The 16,141-nt window shown below is 38.5% G+C and overlaps 1 protein-coding gene across 9 annotated transcripts in view; it reads right to left on the bottom strand.

Annotated features, from left to right (window-relative positions):
* The window catches only part of SCML2 (Scm polycomb group protein like 2), a 68,969-nt gene that overhangs the window by 31,335 nt on the left and 21,493 nt on the right, over positions 1–16,141 (bottom strand). For 7 of the 9 annotated variants that reach the window (XM_040649581.2, XM_004934691.5, XM_004934692.5 and 4 more), the window contains 3 exons: positions 11,217–11,451; positions 6,661–6,749; positions 5,020–5,263 (listed from right to left, as the gene is read on the bottom strand). In XM_040649581.2, the coding sequence (XP_040505515.1) occupies positions 5,020–5,263; positions 6,661–6,749; positions 11,217–11,451 (568 nt within the window). The other 2 variants (XM_040649596.2, XM_040649606.2) reach the window with 2 other exon arrangements.

Genomic DNA, 16,141 nt, shown 5'->3' with positions numbered 1-16,141 from the left:
ATCAAATTTCAGGAAAAATGCAGAAGGTAACACTAAAGCAACAAAAAGAACAGTTGATCTTGTCTTTGTGTTCACTCCAAAGAAGCTCACATCAGTTCCTTTATTAGAACTCTTCTTCACAAGGATTTCAAACAAGCTCTTGACACGAAGTACCAGTAGCAGAGGTCAGAAATCAGAGACGAAACAAAGAACAGAGCTGTCTGGGCAGACAGCCCATTGAAGTTTTAAGGATAAAAAGTGATATGTCCAACCTACTGACAGTGCTATGAAGTTTGTCTTCAAAACTGCCTCAGGTCCAGAGGCATAAAGGTACTTAACATGATGCCAATTGTCCAGCCAGAAAAGTATGGACAGGACACCTGATGTGCGTACTGGACAAGTTGTTAAAAACTACTGTACAGGAACAGAGGTAGTAAACATAAAGATAAACACAATGTATTGATTGAGAAGCAAACACAGCTTTTGTAAAGTCACATCTCATAAATCCATTAGAATTTATTATTATTATTATTATTAAGTAATCAGTGGGCAATCAGATGATTGAAAGTCAGTTGATGCAGGCTGTGGATTTACATTTGACAAGATCTCACACCACAGTCTCTTAACTAACAAACTTAACTAACAATGGATACAAGACCCTCATGGCCCTTTCTAAAGAATTCATCGGAAAATATTAAGCAGTGATCAGAAACAAATGGGCATATCCAAAATCAGCATGTCTCTAGAGAAATCCTGATGAGACCCCTGCTTGGGCTTGTGCATTTTATCCATATATGCTCTACAACAAGAGAGAAGCATGCAGTGGCAACAAATGCAAAATAATTCTTTGAGTAAAGATCTTGCAAAACTGAGCTGCTGCTTAGCAGGTGAAGAAGTAAAAGATGAAATTCAGTTTCAAGCAATTAAAAATAATTCAGCTTCTGCAAACAGTGAAGCATCACAAAACATTACAAAAGAAACATCTTGGAATTAAAATAAATATTTCTATGGCAGTATTAATTCATTGCTCAGTAGCACTCCAGAATCCCAAATGTAACTTTATGAATAATTGTAAAAGGAACAGAAGACAAAACAGAAACCAGAACAATGCCTCTAAGTCTTAGATATCCTGTGCACTTCTGTTGTAGTAGCTCAAAGTGGCATAGCTGAAATGAAAACAGTACAGAAAAACAAAGGTGACCAGAAGAATTAAACTCATCCTAGAGCAAGGTACAAAAAAAAGAAAACCAGAACAGGGTTTTATGTCTGCAGTAGAAACAGTTTGGGGGACATAGAAAAAAAAAACCAAAACATGACGGATATGTAGAAGTTAGGGAATGAGTATTTACTGCCTCTTCCTGTACAAGAACTAGAAGTACAAGAAGCTGTTTCAGTACAAGAACTAGAAGACATAAAAGTGAAACTACCAGACTACCAGCAAGGCAAAGGTCATCTCCTCTTCCAGGAAACTCCCTTCTACAGGGTGCTGTAGGTGCCAGAAGTTCAGATGGCTCCAAAACACAACTGAACAAAATGATCAAACTCTGCTGAGTACCTCTAGGCATAAAGGCATTATTTGGGGCTTGGGTGCTACCAGGTTCTAGACTGCCAGATACCAGGAATACTTCTGAAAACCACGCTCCTATGTGCTTGTGCTTTTCTTTAGCTATCTGCCTTGAGCCACTACTGGAAACCCCCTCCCAGAGCAGGAGGTCCTTCACATTCATCCAGCAGACACTATCATGCCACAGTTCACACTCATGTTCCTGTGCAAAAAGTCATCGTAAAAACACTTATCTGACCAAGAAACATGCAGTAAAATGAGCTGTTGCATTCTTAAAATATTAACCTTGGGCCAGCAGGTCAACCTGACATCAAGCAATGCTGTCAAACGACATATTACATAAATTACTACTGACCTAGATAATTCTAAGGAAGCCAACTACAAAACTAGCTATGGACAGCTTCTGCTAGTAGAAATATTCAACAACTGCATTTCATACCACTGTGCATATACACTGACACCAAGCTACATCCGCTCAGTCAATTTTGATGAAGAAGACAAAACATCAACAAGAAGATTAAGGACTGAACATTGCAAAGAGCTGTCCAGAACAGCTTCTTACTTATCTTCCCCATTTTATCTTCTATTAATTGTGTCTTGGCTCCTAAGCTTATTTTTCTATACCAATGAAAATTATGAGTATAAAAGGCTAAAAAGACTAAATACACCACATATCTAGTTTTGAATAAATTAATCCATATTTAAGAAGTCTGTGTTAAAACCATTCTTAAAAACGACCCATGACAGAAGTCCTACAATCCCTCAGAGCATCCTAAGTGGCTAAGAGAGCAAACTGCATTGAAATGCTCCCTAATTTTCCAATCATCTCCACTACTGCACTTTCTCTCTCAGACATTAAAAATACAAGTCTCGTGGTGGGAAGCTGTTGTTATAGGTATGGATGAAACTTAAAGCATAATCTATCACTCTCATACTCAGATTACAGGATATTGTTTTTGTTTGGTGATTAAAATTTGTTTTGTTTTCAGTTCTTTAACTTGTGATCTACCATGTTTAAATGCCTCCTAGGGAAAAAAAAAAAATTGGTAGTTATTAAAAAAATGAAAATATTTTCCACTATATTCACTCTGAAATCTAAGCCATACTCAGTCAATTATTTTCACTTTCTATTGTGGTAATTGAACACAGAAACACTAAAATAATCGGCAGGAAAAAAGTCTGGGCCAGAATGATACCATAATATTTCAAGCGAATTCCTACAATATTATCTGCCATGCTTTCTTCCTTAACAGAAGTAGTCAATGTTAATGTGACTTAATGAAGAATCCTGACAACTCCATCATATTTCTGAATTGAAATGACCTGATTACAGTCTCCTTGAAGCTACTATTTACATTTTAATAAAGGACTATCATTACAGTTCTTTAATGGCTCAAAAGCAATCAAATAACTCTGAAAAAACAACCTGGGAGCAAAAAAAATATTACACCTCGCTATGTAAATTTGACAGTTGTGTATAACGTGCTCATGAAGCACAATTTAAAGAACAAACTTCCTGCTCTAAATGGGGAAATAAAGGAAAGCAACTGCAGTTTTATGAAAGCTTTAAGTGTGGTGCAGTTAGCCTTGGACACACTTTCAGAACTGGAAATAACCAAACCCCTAGCCTTCACCTCCCTCCCACCCATTTCTACCATGTCCCCAAAATTCTCCAGTTTTGACTAAACATCTGCAAAAACCTCACCTTGGGTTTTATCAGTGCCTAAAGCATTATTGTTCTTCATTAAAAAAAGCAATAGAATTCAGAGTTCCTTGAGTAGGTCTTTCACCCTTCACCAAATTCCAGCATACTCAAGAATTGTGTTTATGTTAGTATCGGAACAATTGGAATATTTAATCAAACTTATTATTACACTACTCTTTGATGTCTATCAAACGCTAATCGGGCAAGAGAAGTGCTGTACGTATTATCTCAAAACACTGCTCATTTTCCAGCACTGAAACTGGAGTAGACTAAACAATTTCATAATGCTTCTTTCCAGAAGATGCAATTGGAGTCAGCAATTTAAATGATCACAAAAGTATCTTCAAAAGAAAAAATGTACATCACCTATTAACACAACCCCTTTTGTATAAAGCCTTTTTATTTCTCTCCAGTTGAGATAAACTAACTTATCCTAAAACAGACTTTATTCATGACTCCTCAAGACAAAGTCAGCCTTCTGAAGAAGCTGAGGCATGCATTTTGCAGACTGGGAACACAGATACATTGAGGCTGGAGCCACTGTGGGACTCTCTGCACTATTTTGATCAAATGTATACTGTCCTCCACCTCACTTCCCCTCCCTTCTCACTGCGGATTTGTACCTGTACATCTTTGATCTGCCAGCACAGCTACACACATCATTGCTTCCTGGCTGAAACTTGGTGCCATGGACTAAACTAAATTACAGTTACTGTGACCTATTGGCCATGACTGCAGACAGCAATTATGGACAGGCAGGTGAGGGCAAGGTCTCAGAGGAAACAAGCAGCTGAGAAAGGGACTCTTTTTCGCTTCGATATTCCATATACTCTTGACCCACTGACAAAGAACTGAGAAAAATAACAGAGGAAAAAGCTGGGAGAATGACTGATTCCTTGCCTCATTGCTTCTATTCCTTTTGTACTTCAGTGGGAGCTGGAACCAGTCTACTTGTTCCTTACCTAGCACCAGCTGTAAAAACGTTTGCCATTAGAACAACTTATTCTGGTGAACAGTATTGAAAAACTGAACTAAAATATGGCTCCCCCCTACAAAAATCTTCATTTCTGTCAAATCTGAAGAGAGAAAGGGTAGCAGAGCCCGCATATCTTGACAGAAAAATCTTGCATTACAGAAATACAAGAGTAGAAGAGGAATTAACTTCAATATTCCTCTTTATTTAGTCTCCCATTTTTCCAGGGTAGGTGGCTGAATATTATAAAGCAAGGTAGCCACAAGCTAAATGGACTCTATTGCCAAACATACTCATAATCATAAATTAAAAAATGAGGACAATAAATTCAGAATAGGAGCTTTGAGACAGAACTTTTTGAGTATGGAGCAAAAAATCTCCTAAAAATGCAGTTTAAATCTACAATCTTAGCAGTTAGCTTAATATAAAGCACTGCTGCAGAGGATATACTGATGCCATCAAAAAGGATCATTTAGCTATTGTAACACCAACAGCAAACCTAGCTTAAGTTCAAGATTCTTCACAAGCACACACACAAAAAAACTAAGATTACCAGAAACCCTTCTCACAGTAAAATATTAACTAAAACATTTCCAGAGTTGCTATAAACACAGAAACTTGCTTCCCAGAAACTATCCTTTTTGCTTTAAACTACATAAAGAAAATTTAACAATATTTCACCCTCCTCAGCTACTCGCAAATCAAATCTCCATTCTTATCTGCATACAGCCAGCTGGTTTTTAAAATTCTGCTGCAATTGAGGGAAAAACAATTAAGCAATATTATTAACCATCTTACCATTGTTCCCTGGTGGTTGTAATGCATCTCCTGTCAAGCTACACCATCCAACTGGGAAAATATCACGAGAATCACATCTGCACCAATAGTCAAATGCTCCTCTCCAGCCATCAAATGTAACAAAAACTTCATCTCCTTTAACATCTCCAATGGTTGCTGGGCAAATCAAGTATGGGTTCTTTCTATCTATAGCTTCAAGTTTCATTCCAACTTTAAAGCAGTTTGCCGCAGGTTTTGGTGGTTCCTACAAAAGTAAGATTGGTAGAATATTTGTGTTCGTATGATCCCTTAAAAACAGAACTCAGAAAACCTCTGTTTTTTCTTCAACGTTCTTATTTCTTAGTACTATCAAAAAGTTTCAATAGATATTCAAAGAAACTCACTGATGTGTCGTATTTGCTTCTCCTCTTCCGTGTTATGAAAATCTAGATTCTGTTCCCACAGAAACAGTTGGGATAATTAGCAAAATTCCCCATGACAGCAAGGCTGTGCTGAAAGTATTTACATAAGCAATAGGTTGCACCCAATACATTATGCCTGGGCAGCAGGACAGCAAAGGCACTAACGTGAAATTATCACATGCTAATAAAGAGAAGGTTTGCAGGGAATGGGTATTTCTGGGGACTGATAAATGTCTGGTAAAAGCTTCATCTCTCAATTAGTCCATGAAAAATTCATTAGCATTGGACATTATTTATAGGCCTCTATTAACTAAGCCTGCCTCAAACCAATTCCAAGTGGACAAAAGAGAAACAAAAATCAAGTCAACAACAAAAAAAAAAAAAAAAAAAAAAAAAAATCAAGCAAAAACATACCCTCAGTGCAGAGGTGGTGACACAAGGGAACCTGAATTATCACCTAAACCTTAGGAACCTCAGCCTCAGAAAACAATCTTCTCAGCCATGCTGATAGGCTACCCCAGGGAAGTTTGATTCAACACACCTCAGAAAACTACATGAAGTTAAACATGTAAGTAACACGGCAGGTCTGAAATGAACTCTTTGATTTAATGACATACATTTAAATGTCATTCTCAGTATCAGAAATGAAGCCATTCTCTTTGACAGCACCGTAACAAAAAAGCTGAAGATGTCATTTTAATATTACTATTGTTTTATACATAATTTTTTGTATTTCAGTGCAGTTTACTCAGTAGCTAAAAAGAACAGCTTTTTCTACTGTCAACAACTTTTTCATTACATTTTAAATGATGAGTAATGCACCCAATTAAAACATTCAACAAAATGTTTCCAAGCACTATTTTATTCCAATGATTCCTTTTCTAAGAAAAAACATTTTTACTCTTGTGCATAATCACAACATGAGTATGCTTTTAAGAAATGTGAGACAAGGCACCACGCTTTCAATCCATGACACAAGAAGTGTGCTAACGCATTTTGCTAAATAACACAGCACACTTTAAAAGTCTCAACTCAGGAAAGGAGATACCCATCCAATGGACTAGAAGCAGACCACTTCTTGTCTAGTTTTGTACGTTGCCAATCCACTTCAAAGTAGTTTTAAATAATAGTTGCCTTCTTGTGCTGCAGACAATAGGCAATATCTTCGCATTCTCACTGAAAAATGCGAGCAGAGACCAATGGATATAAACATGTTTACTAACAGCCCTTTTCTTCTTACCTTCTTAAAGAACGCTGCAGGTGCCATTTCAGCTCCATTCAGAGTTCTTAAGAGAAACATTGGCCAAGAAGATGCATTCATCTGGAATCCTACATAACAAAAGAAATTACTTGAGTATAACATCCCTACATTCAGTTTGTAAAAATATGAGAGGAAAAGGATATAAAACTGGTTTTACTGCTGCCTGACTCCCTCTACTTTGGACTTGGACAAAATAGAAGTAACCAAGAAGACCCAAATAGGCAAGCTGTTGGTTCAGAAAGTTGTGCGCTGTGTTTCCATTTTGAGTGGTTTGCTTACGGAATCAGTCAGTCATTGTTAGTTTGTGATTCAATAGCCACACACTTAAGACTGACCAACATAGGAGTTCTAGCACAGGAGATGACCAGGTCATCCCACACAGTCCCTGGCTCAGCAGAACTTCCCAAGCACAATTAACTCAGAAATAACTCAGCTTACTTTACAGGGCCACTTCTCATTCTCAAACAACTTCCTCAGCTCCAGATTCCTTCATTTACTGAAGAGAGACTCTTATTTTCAAGGCTCTTTTAAGTCTTTCATCAGATCACAGAAAAGAAGGTGACCGATTGGTTTCTTCTCCCCCAGCCATTAAAATAAATAAATATTCTTAACGAAGAACATATAACAGTGAAGAAGAAACACATAATGGCTGTAATAGATGTACATATCATATTGAAAAACACAAACTAGATGTTTCTATTCTAATATCCTTCATTGACCAAGTGAATAGGAAGTACAAACAGTAATCAAATTTGTTCAGCTGAACTGCTTGATACAAGCAGAACAAAGGTTTGGCTGAAAATATTCTCATTCCAGATAATCTTTCAGAATCAACTACTTTCCAGTTTTGTTTTTATATATATATATATATATATATATATATATATATATATATATATATATATATATATATATAAAAATATAAAAGCCTAAAGCAAAACCAAAAATGTCCCCTTTGCACTGTTTACCAAATGGATGCTCCAAAGTAATGATAAGGTAACACAGTAGACATTTTTACTCCATCTTTTACAGTTAATAGCCGGGCACAGTTTTACAGGCAAATAGACATAATAGAGAGAATTGGGAATTTCTCCATAAAGCAATTACTACCAGAATCTGCCAGGAACTGATGAGCTCCCTCACAACCAAATCATGAAGAGTCCCTTGGAAGAATGCCACTAGAAAGGTGGAAAGTATTTGCAATTCTTGCTCAGTTAAATCATTAAGTAACCTAAAATTGAATTACATGGATTATATTTTTTAATTGTTCTTTAAATTACAGCTTTAAGCTATCTTTAGCTGAGAAAAAGTTTATGCACTGGAACCACCTATGCAACACCTAAATTAATAAAAAGCTCATGACTGAGAAACGGTGTCATAACTTGAAGACTACTGAGCTGATTATCAGTCTTGGTTTCATACCAGGGTCTTTACACAGTCTAAACATGTGTGATTACTGAAATACAATATTTCTAACCAGCTAGCACAGAAAAGACACATACACAAAGAAAGAGGAATGACAACTAAACAACAGTTTCAATTAACTTCACTTGGCCTATAAATTGTCCTGGTAAAAACACAGTAAATGTTACCTTTATCATATTTTGCTGAGAACATTAAGTTCTCAAAACCATAAAAGATCACCTGTGAAAAACAGAAGACAAAACAGGAGCCCTTTCCTACATTAATCATTTTCTAAAAAACCTTATGCAACATACATAATTACAGCTATGCAAAGATGGGGTAGGAGGGAGTATTTTGACTTGTTATTATGAGAGAAATAGAACATTAGTATCCAGAAGGTTCCTTACCACTCAGGAAAAAAATAAAATAAAATCAGTTGCTTAAATGTCTAACAGGAGGTAATTATACACCCAATTAGCTCCCAGCTTTGCCCAGGAACAGGATGCTGTAAAGCTGCCAAGAAGGTTTTTTCAAAAATTTATCTAGGTATGCCAGAATGCTTCACTGCTGGAATTCAGCCTATCTCTAGAAAAATCTAAGACAGGAGGGAAAAATAATGGCATTTGCATTCTTTTCTGAATAACAGCAATTGTTCTGAAGGCAGGTAAACTTGCATTCCTGGATGCAGGGAAACATCTGCTTGTTTGGGGCTGCTCTGCAAGTAGCCTGATCCAACAGGAGTAAGAAACAGCATCCAAAGAGAAAGCAACCCTTCAACTGATGATCTCGGAAAGTTTCTCTTCTCAATGGCTCAAATGTCTACATTACACAGAATGCAGAATTGTGTAATTCATCAGGCCAGTTCAGAAACACATTTTTTTAAAAAGCACCGTGTTACTGAACAAAAGAAGTAAATCACACATACAAGTAGCTGAAAGAATAGATACTCTTTTCTTTTACAGCCCTTGTTCATGTTGGTATTACTGCATTCCTTCTAGAAGGTTCTACCAAGAACTTCAGAGAGGCTAAACAGCCATTTCTCAAAAACAAAATAAAAACAAATCAGAATCTATTCCCTTCAGTGTCAAGAAATTCAAATGTTTTCATTCAGAACCTCTATGTAAACAAGAGATTTTAAAAAATAACCATTTTGAGCTGAGACTTTATCTATCTCAAATAATATTTTTTGTAGACTGGTGCTCTAGCTGCATTATCTTACGTTCATCTAAAGCAGCATAACAGCACAAAAATATCTACCCTTACAATCTACGTGAAGCAACTTATTGGTTAAGTGAACTCCTGCTGTATCAGTTTGCCTGTCTGCAAACTAATCAAGTTTTGCACTGCAATGAAATTACTCTTTTGACTTTACCTTTCAAACAGAAGATCTGAAATCTGTTAACAGATTTGGTAGAAGAGTTTCCTCAGGTCAGTAAGAGAAAGCACAGCAACTTTCCCAACCTCAATGATTCTATAATTCTATCAGAGGAGTTTGGAAAAATCTCTTCTCAGAAAGAGTGGTGAGGCAGTGGCACAGGCTGCCCGGGGACGTGGTGGAGTCACCATCCCTGGGGAGGTGTTCAAGAAAAGGGTAGATGATACACAGTGTAATGTGGTTTGGTGGTATGGTGGTGATGGGTGCATGACAGGACAAGGTGATCTTAGAGGCTTTTCCAACCTTAATGAATCTGTGATCTTCACTGCACCTTTGCCTTGTCACATGTCACAGTTAGAAGATGAGAAGCGAGTTAGAAAGCGAGAAGCAAGTTTATAACTCTAAGAGTGGAAATCAGTTGTAATCATCTCTTGGCTACAGTTCACTTATTTCGTTAAGAACATTATTTTTTGCATTTCATAAACATTACAAAAGATAAGAGAATAAAATAATTGGAGGTGTTGCTGTTGTAGGTTTGTGGGTTTTATTGTTGTTGTTGTTTTGGGTTTTTTGTGTGTGTGCGGAATTAAGATGAAAGTTGGTCATTATTTTCCCTACTTTTGAAAAGCAGAATCATTTTCAAAATAATAAGAAATATCATTTTATTTAAAGATTGCTGTACCTAGAAGTGTAAGCTCTACCAAACACAGTACAAAAATGTAGATCTAAATATAAAGATTAATCACAGCAGAGAAAAATGATGCCACAGTTGTATTACTCACAGTAGTTGGTCAAAATTACTTTTGACTTTTCATTGCATAGCAAGGAATTCCTTTGTACAGCTCCCTGTTTAATAAACTTTCTCAACTAATTTTCACTAAGCTCAAGCACTATTTGTCAGTTTGGGGAGACGTACTGTTGTGGCTCATACTGCTCATGGAAGGCAAAAAAAACTCTGCAGACTATTTCTCAGTGTAGGATAGCTGCATCCTTGTTCATGATCATTTGTCGTGCTCACAAACCAGTCACAACAAATTGATCAAACATCCCCGCCTTGTGTCAGCTAGAGGAAATGAGAAACACATGCAGTTTGCAACAGCACTGGAGTGCCTCTTTCCTGATGCAATACTGTCGTTACCTTTCTCAGATCACAATTTGTTCAGAGTGCCCAAGAAAATTGTGTGCTCAATTCAGGTTGTCCTGAACTGTATGCACTTTATGCAGTCCAGCTGAGCACTTCACACTTGGCTTAACAGCAAGTGTCTTCTACTGGGCCACTCCGCCTTACTGAAGAGGAAAAAAGGATATTCAGCTTTACCCAAACCTTAGTCCTTATTAAGTTCTACTAAAAGGGACATGGACAACAAAATGCAATAAAATACTGCATCCATACACACTCATAAAGTAGGGTGAGTATATCGGTGAAGATTTTCAGAATGGGCAAATGACAGCATCTCACCATTACAAAAGCTGACAGACAGTACTATTTAATACTAAGGGACTACGTCAAATAAGAATAACTAAAGCCAAAAAGCAATTATTCTGCTCATTCTTATTTCAAAAGAATCTGTTCATCAAAAAAGAAGGAAAAAGTCACAATTAACTTACCCAAAATTAGTTCACTTACCTCTCCTTTAGAGTCAAATAATGCTTTGGTGACATGTTAGTACCACTGAATTTGCCAAGACAAAAAGGTAAAATTGACTACATGACAGCTCTGCTCCATAGACATGAGTTCAGAATCTTTGTTTCTTACCAAGTGGGGGCTGCAGCATGCCCCCCTTCTTTTCACAGGTCCCGATGGGCTGTATGTCTGAGGAGTCCACAAGCCTCCAAAAATCATTTTTGTTATCACTTCCATCGAGTCGCAACCTTAGCCTGGCACCAGTGATTCCAATTATCGTAGCTATGCAAACTGAGGTAACGTTGCGAGGATCGTGGGCTTCCAGTTTCATACCAACTTTGAAATCATTTGTAGGCGGAATTCTGGACTACAGCAAGAGATAAAAGACTTTTTGTTATTGTTGTTTGCATTGCTAAACTTCCAGCCAGTTCAACATACAGCTTTCATTCATCCAAATATTTCATACAAGTGGGTAAATATAAAGAAGTCTTTGAACTCCCAGTGTTTAGCAGTAAATTAGAAAAGGAGATTGGGTAACCTCCCAGCAGCATAATTTCAAATACTTGATGCTTCTGCTGCATAAACACAACTGATTTTTTAAAACATAGGCACAGCCAGGACGGGTAAGACGGGAATATTGCAAAAATATGAATACAAAGATGAGGGAGGAATGAATAATACTTGAAGCGAATGGGAAACAAGAACATCAGGAAACAATTCTGAAAAGGGAAGGGAAGGGAAGGGAAGGGAAGGGAAGGGAAGGGAAGGGAAGGGAAGGGAAGGGAAGGGAAGGGAAGGGAAGGGAAGGGAAGGGAAGGGAAGGGAAGGGAAGGGAAGGGAAGGGAAGGGAAGGGAAGGGAAGGGAAGGGAAGGGAAGGGAAGGGAAGGGAAGGGAAGGGAAGGGAAGGGAAGGGAAGGGAAGGGAAGGGAAGGGAAGGGAAGGGAAGGGAAGGGAAGGGAAGGGAAGGGAAGGGAAGGGAAGGGAAGGGAAGGGATTAATTAGTTTCTAATTCATAAGAAATACAGTAATATTTTGCAAATTAACATTTGGATCCTATTGCACTAGGTGCTATGAAAGTTTTGGGCAAGAAGGAGTTTCTGCACCAAAAAAAAGCTCACAAAAAAAAAGAAAGAAAACAGAAAAAGGAATTACTGTTAAATGCATTTTACAGAAAGGAAACAGACAGTCCTACAATCACGTAAAACTGTGCAAAGATAGGAACTGCAGCTTGAGCTTATTCACAGAGAACTGAATACACTCACACACACACACACACACACACACACACACAACGAAATGCCAGTTTAATTAGCAGACATCAGATTCTTGGAAAAAGATGCCAGCACAAGGAAGAGATGATGAATGCAATTTGGTCTTTCAGCTGAACTGTCTTTGTTACAAATTAAAGTTAAAAAAGAAGAATATTCTTTAGTGAGCTATTACTAGGAAAACAGAAAGCTCACATAACAGCAGCGCTGGCAGAGATCAACTGGATCACAGTCCGATTACTTGCCTAATGGAATCCTGTAAGCAATAACATCATCTTACAATGATCACAATCTTGTACCAAGACTAACTGGTATTGCATGACTCACCTTGGCTCTAGTGAGATTCTAGAACAATCTTTCTGCTTCCCTTAACATATTTCCTCACTTTCAGCCTGAGTTCATTTGTGGAAACTTTTACCAATGTTGTACTTCCAGTTCTCTCTACGTCTTTGAAAATATGAAAAAAAAAAACGTGCAGTGTATTTCCATGTGGCAACATGATCCCTTCTGATCAATCTTTCCTCAAGCTAAACAAGCCAAGCACTGAGGTTTCTCATAGGAGAGGATGACTGTTCTCCTGGAAGCCTGCCTCTGTACCTCATCTAGGTCAAAGCTGTTCCCAAATGCAGATGTCAAAAACCATATAGGCAGCCCTCCACTTGTCATTTTACCCCTGCAGCTAACATAACCTGAATCCTAACACAGGAGGCAGGCAGAGTGCTCACAACACAGGCATTCGCGTTCACAAGATTCAGACATCCCTGGCCACACCTGTCTGGTCAGGCTAGGTAGGGAACTATACTAAGTACATAAGGTGCATCTGTATGCTTGGGTACACATGAAAAGGCTGGAAAATTCTGCTACCTAAACAAGCATTAGTGACATTTTGCCTCCACAGCACTTAATTTTTAAAAACATATCTTGCTTTTCTATGGTGTGCAGGTGCAAGTGTTCCAAGCAGACCCCAGATCAACAGCAAGAGCCACGGAAGAGCCAGAGCCCAAAAAACAGAGACAGGCAATACTCAGTGAGCACTGAGGGCAACATCTGCCAATGCTGCGTTTAGACAGCAGGCTGTCTGAAAGGGGAGACTGAGCATATTAAATTTAAAGGACAATTCAATTTCAGGACATTGCTTGTCCAGCTGTTATTTTCTACAACCATGAAAGACAATTGAAATTGACAAATTAGGGAGTTTATTTGTTTGTAGGAAAGGTGAGCCTGTTTAAATAGCAACAACTCAATGCACAGCTCTAAAAAAGATAACTCCTCCATGCCAGCTCTTATCTTGCAGCAAAATAACAAAACCAGCTACTTAAGAGCCTTGTTTGAAGCTCCATTCTAACCCAAAGGGTTTAAAATTTTCAACTGCTTGAAAAAAATGTTTAAGGGTGAGAGAAAGGGACGTAGAATGCTTCAAAATTTTAGGGAGTAATTGAAAACAACTGAGAGTGACATATAAAATTACATTCTAAAGTAAGATAAATAGTCTAATCAATTCCTATTAGCAGTCTATGCCTGTATCTTAATTTACAGTAGAGACTTTAATCTATTGCTCCCCAGGTCACTTTTAATTACTACAAAATGCAAACTTTGTAATATTCCCACAAGTCGCAATTTCTGGATATAATTGTCAAATAAAGCCTCTCTCTGCTTGTTTTCTGGCTGGCCACAGCAGTGTCTCTCTTTCATTACAGAGTGATAACAGCATGTACAATTCATGCGTAACCCAACAGAAGTCAAATTAGTCCTACACGAAGCTCAAGCACTTTAGTTCCTAAAATCTTCAAACATTAATTAGCGAGAAGAGCTGGCTCTGCAATAATTAACAATGCATATCACTTTCTACTTAAAGGTCAAATCCTAGAAGAAATGTAGTTTGAATATGCAAATTGTTTTGAAATTTGCTATGCACAGACATGAAGGCTCTTCTTTCCCACCCACGCACTCCTAAAGTCATCCAAGTCACTCAGATTTATCTTTCTTAGTCAGCCCATGTTATTTAATCATCTTTATTTGAGATGTTATTCTGTTGTACGGTGAGGGCTTCCCAAGCATCATTTACAAAGAAGTCAACACACAAAAGGCACAAGGAAAGACTTCTGAGCAGCCTTCTGCTATAGCTACACATCTCAAGAGCGTATGCTCTGGCCATCATGGTCTACAAGGTATGAATATGACACTAACTTAGAATAACCAAGAAATACACCACTGCCCTGTTCCTACCCAAGCAGGGCTTGGGGTCTCTGCCTTGAGCCGGTATCTACTACAAAAAGCACATACTGTTGAATTAATTTCTGAAAATGATGAATTATAGGCGATCCATCCAAAAAGAGCTATGGACTTTGCTATTCTTAGCCTTCTCTCATTGAAAGCAGCACAAGGGGGGTATTTTGTCCTTTATCCTCATCTCCTAAAGTGAAACCTGAGATTCAAGACATAATATGAAGAAATCCTACCATCTGCTTTCATCTTTCTCTGTTCTCCATTCCTGCAAATTACTTCATATAAACAGTGTGATGGTTCCTCTCCTCATACTGTTAGTCCAGGTCTTCAGATTATTCGTTTGTTGCTTTTTGCTTGGTCCTCACTGTAAGCCACTGTCACAGTACTGTCAGACTGCCAACAAAGCCTACAAAACATCTTCCTGGACCCATCCAACCTTGTAAACCACACACACACCACTTCTCACATATATTATATTTCTATCAGCCTGAACTAGCCACTTCCTTCAGCACCTATCTACCCAATACATGGAAGGTGTGCCTACTGAAACTCATCCTACATAATTTTTTGCAGCTAAGTCAGACACTCCAGCTTGGGAGCATACTGGACCCCAGCTGCTCCTACAGAGAGAAAAACGCCTTCAAAGGTTGTTTCATCTGGTTGATCTACCTGTAGAAGCCATTTTGTTCTTTTTTTTTTGCACTCCTTTCCAATCCAGCTGGGCCTAGAAGGGCTCAAGCAGTGGGCCCTGGAGAACCTCATAAGGTTCACTGAATCCAAGTGCAAGGTCGGTCTCCTGGGTCACAGCAACCCCCACTATCAGTACAAGCTGGGGGACAAAAGGATGCAGCACAGCCCTGCGAAAAAGGACCTGAGGATACTAGGGGATGGCAAACTGGGCATGAGCCAGCAATGTGCCTTTGTAGACCAGAAAGCCACCCATATCCTGGGCTGCATCAAAAGAAGCATGGCCAGGAGGTTGAGGGAAGTGATCTGGGCTGGTGAAACTTCACTTGGAATACTGCACCCTGATGTAGAGTCCTCAGCACAGGAGAGATGTGGGCCTCCTTGAGTGTGTCCAAAGAGACACTGTGAAAGAGTTGGGGCTGTTCAGTCCGGAGAACAGAAGGCTCTGAGGTGACCTGATAGCGGTTTTTCAGTATCTAAAGGGGGGCTACAAGAAAGAAGGGAACAGACTCTTTAGCAGGGTCTGCTGTGACAGAACACAGTAGTTTCAAGCTGAAACAGGGGAGACTTAGATTGGATATAAGGAAGTTTTTTTTTATGATAAGGGTACTGAAGCACTGGAACAGGTTGCCCAAAGAGCAGGTAGATACCCTGTTCCTGGGCACATTCAAGATCAGGCTGGATGGGCTCTGAGCACACTGATGAGGCTGTAGATGTCCCTGTTCACTGCAGGGGAGTTGGACCAGATGACCTTTAAGGGACCTTTCCAACTCAAACGATTCTATGATTACACCTTGGTAAAAATCATCCTGATCTGAAAGAGTTAAAATGCAAAATATTTCACAGAATCACTGAGAGGGTGGTGAGGTGCTGGC

Source organism: Gallus gallus, chromosome 1, assembly GCF_016699485.2.
Source record: "Gallus gallus isolate bGalGal1 chromosome 1, bGalGal1.mat.broiler.GRCg7b, whole genome shotgun sequence".
NCBI lineage: Eukaryota > Metazoa > Chordata > Aves > Galliformes > Phasianidae > Gallus > Gallus gallus.
This window is presented reverse-complemented; position numbering and strand designations above follow the sequence as displayed.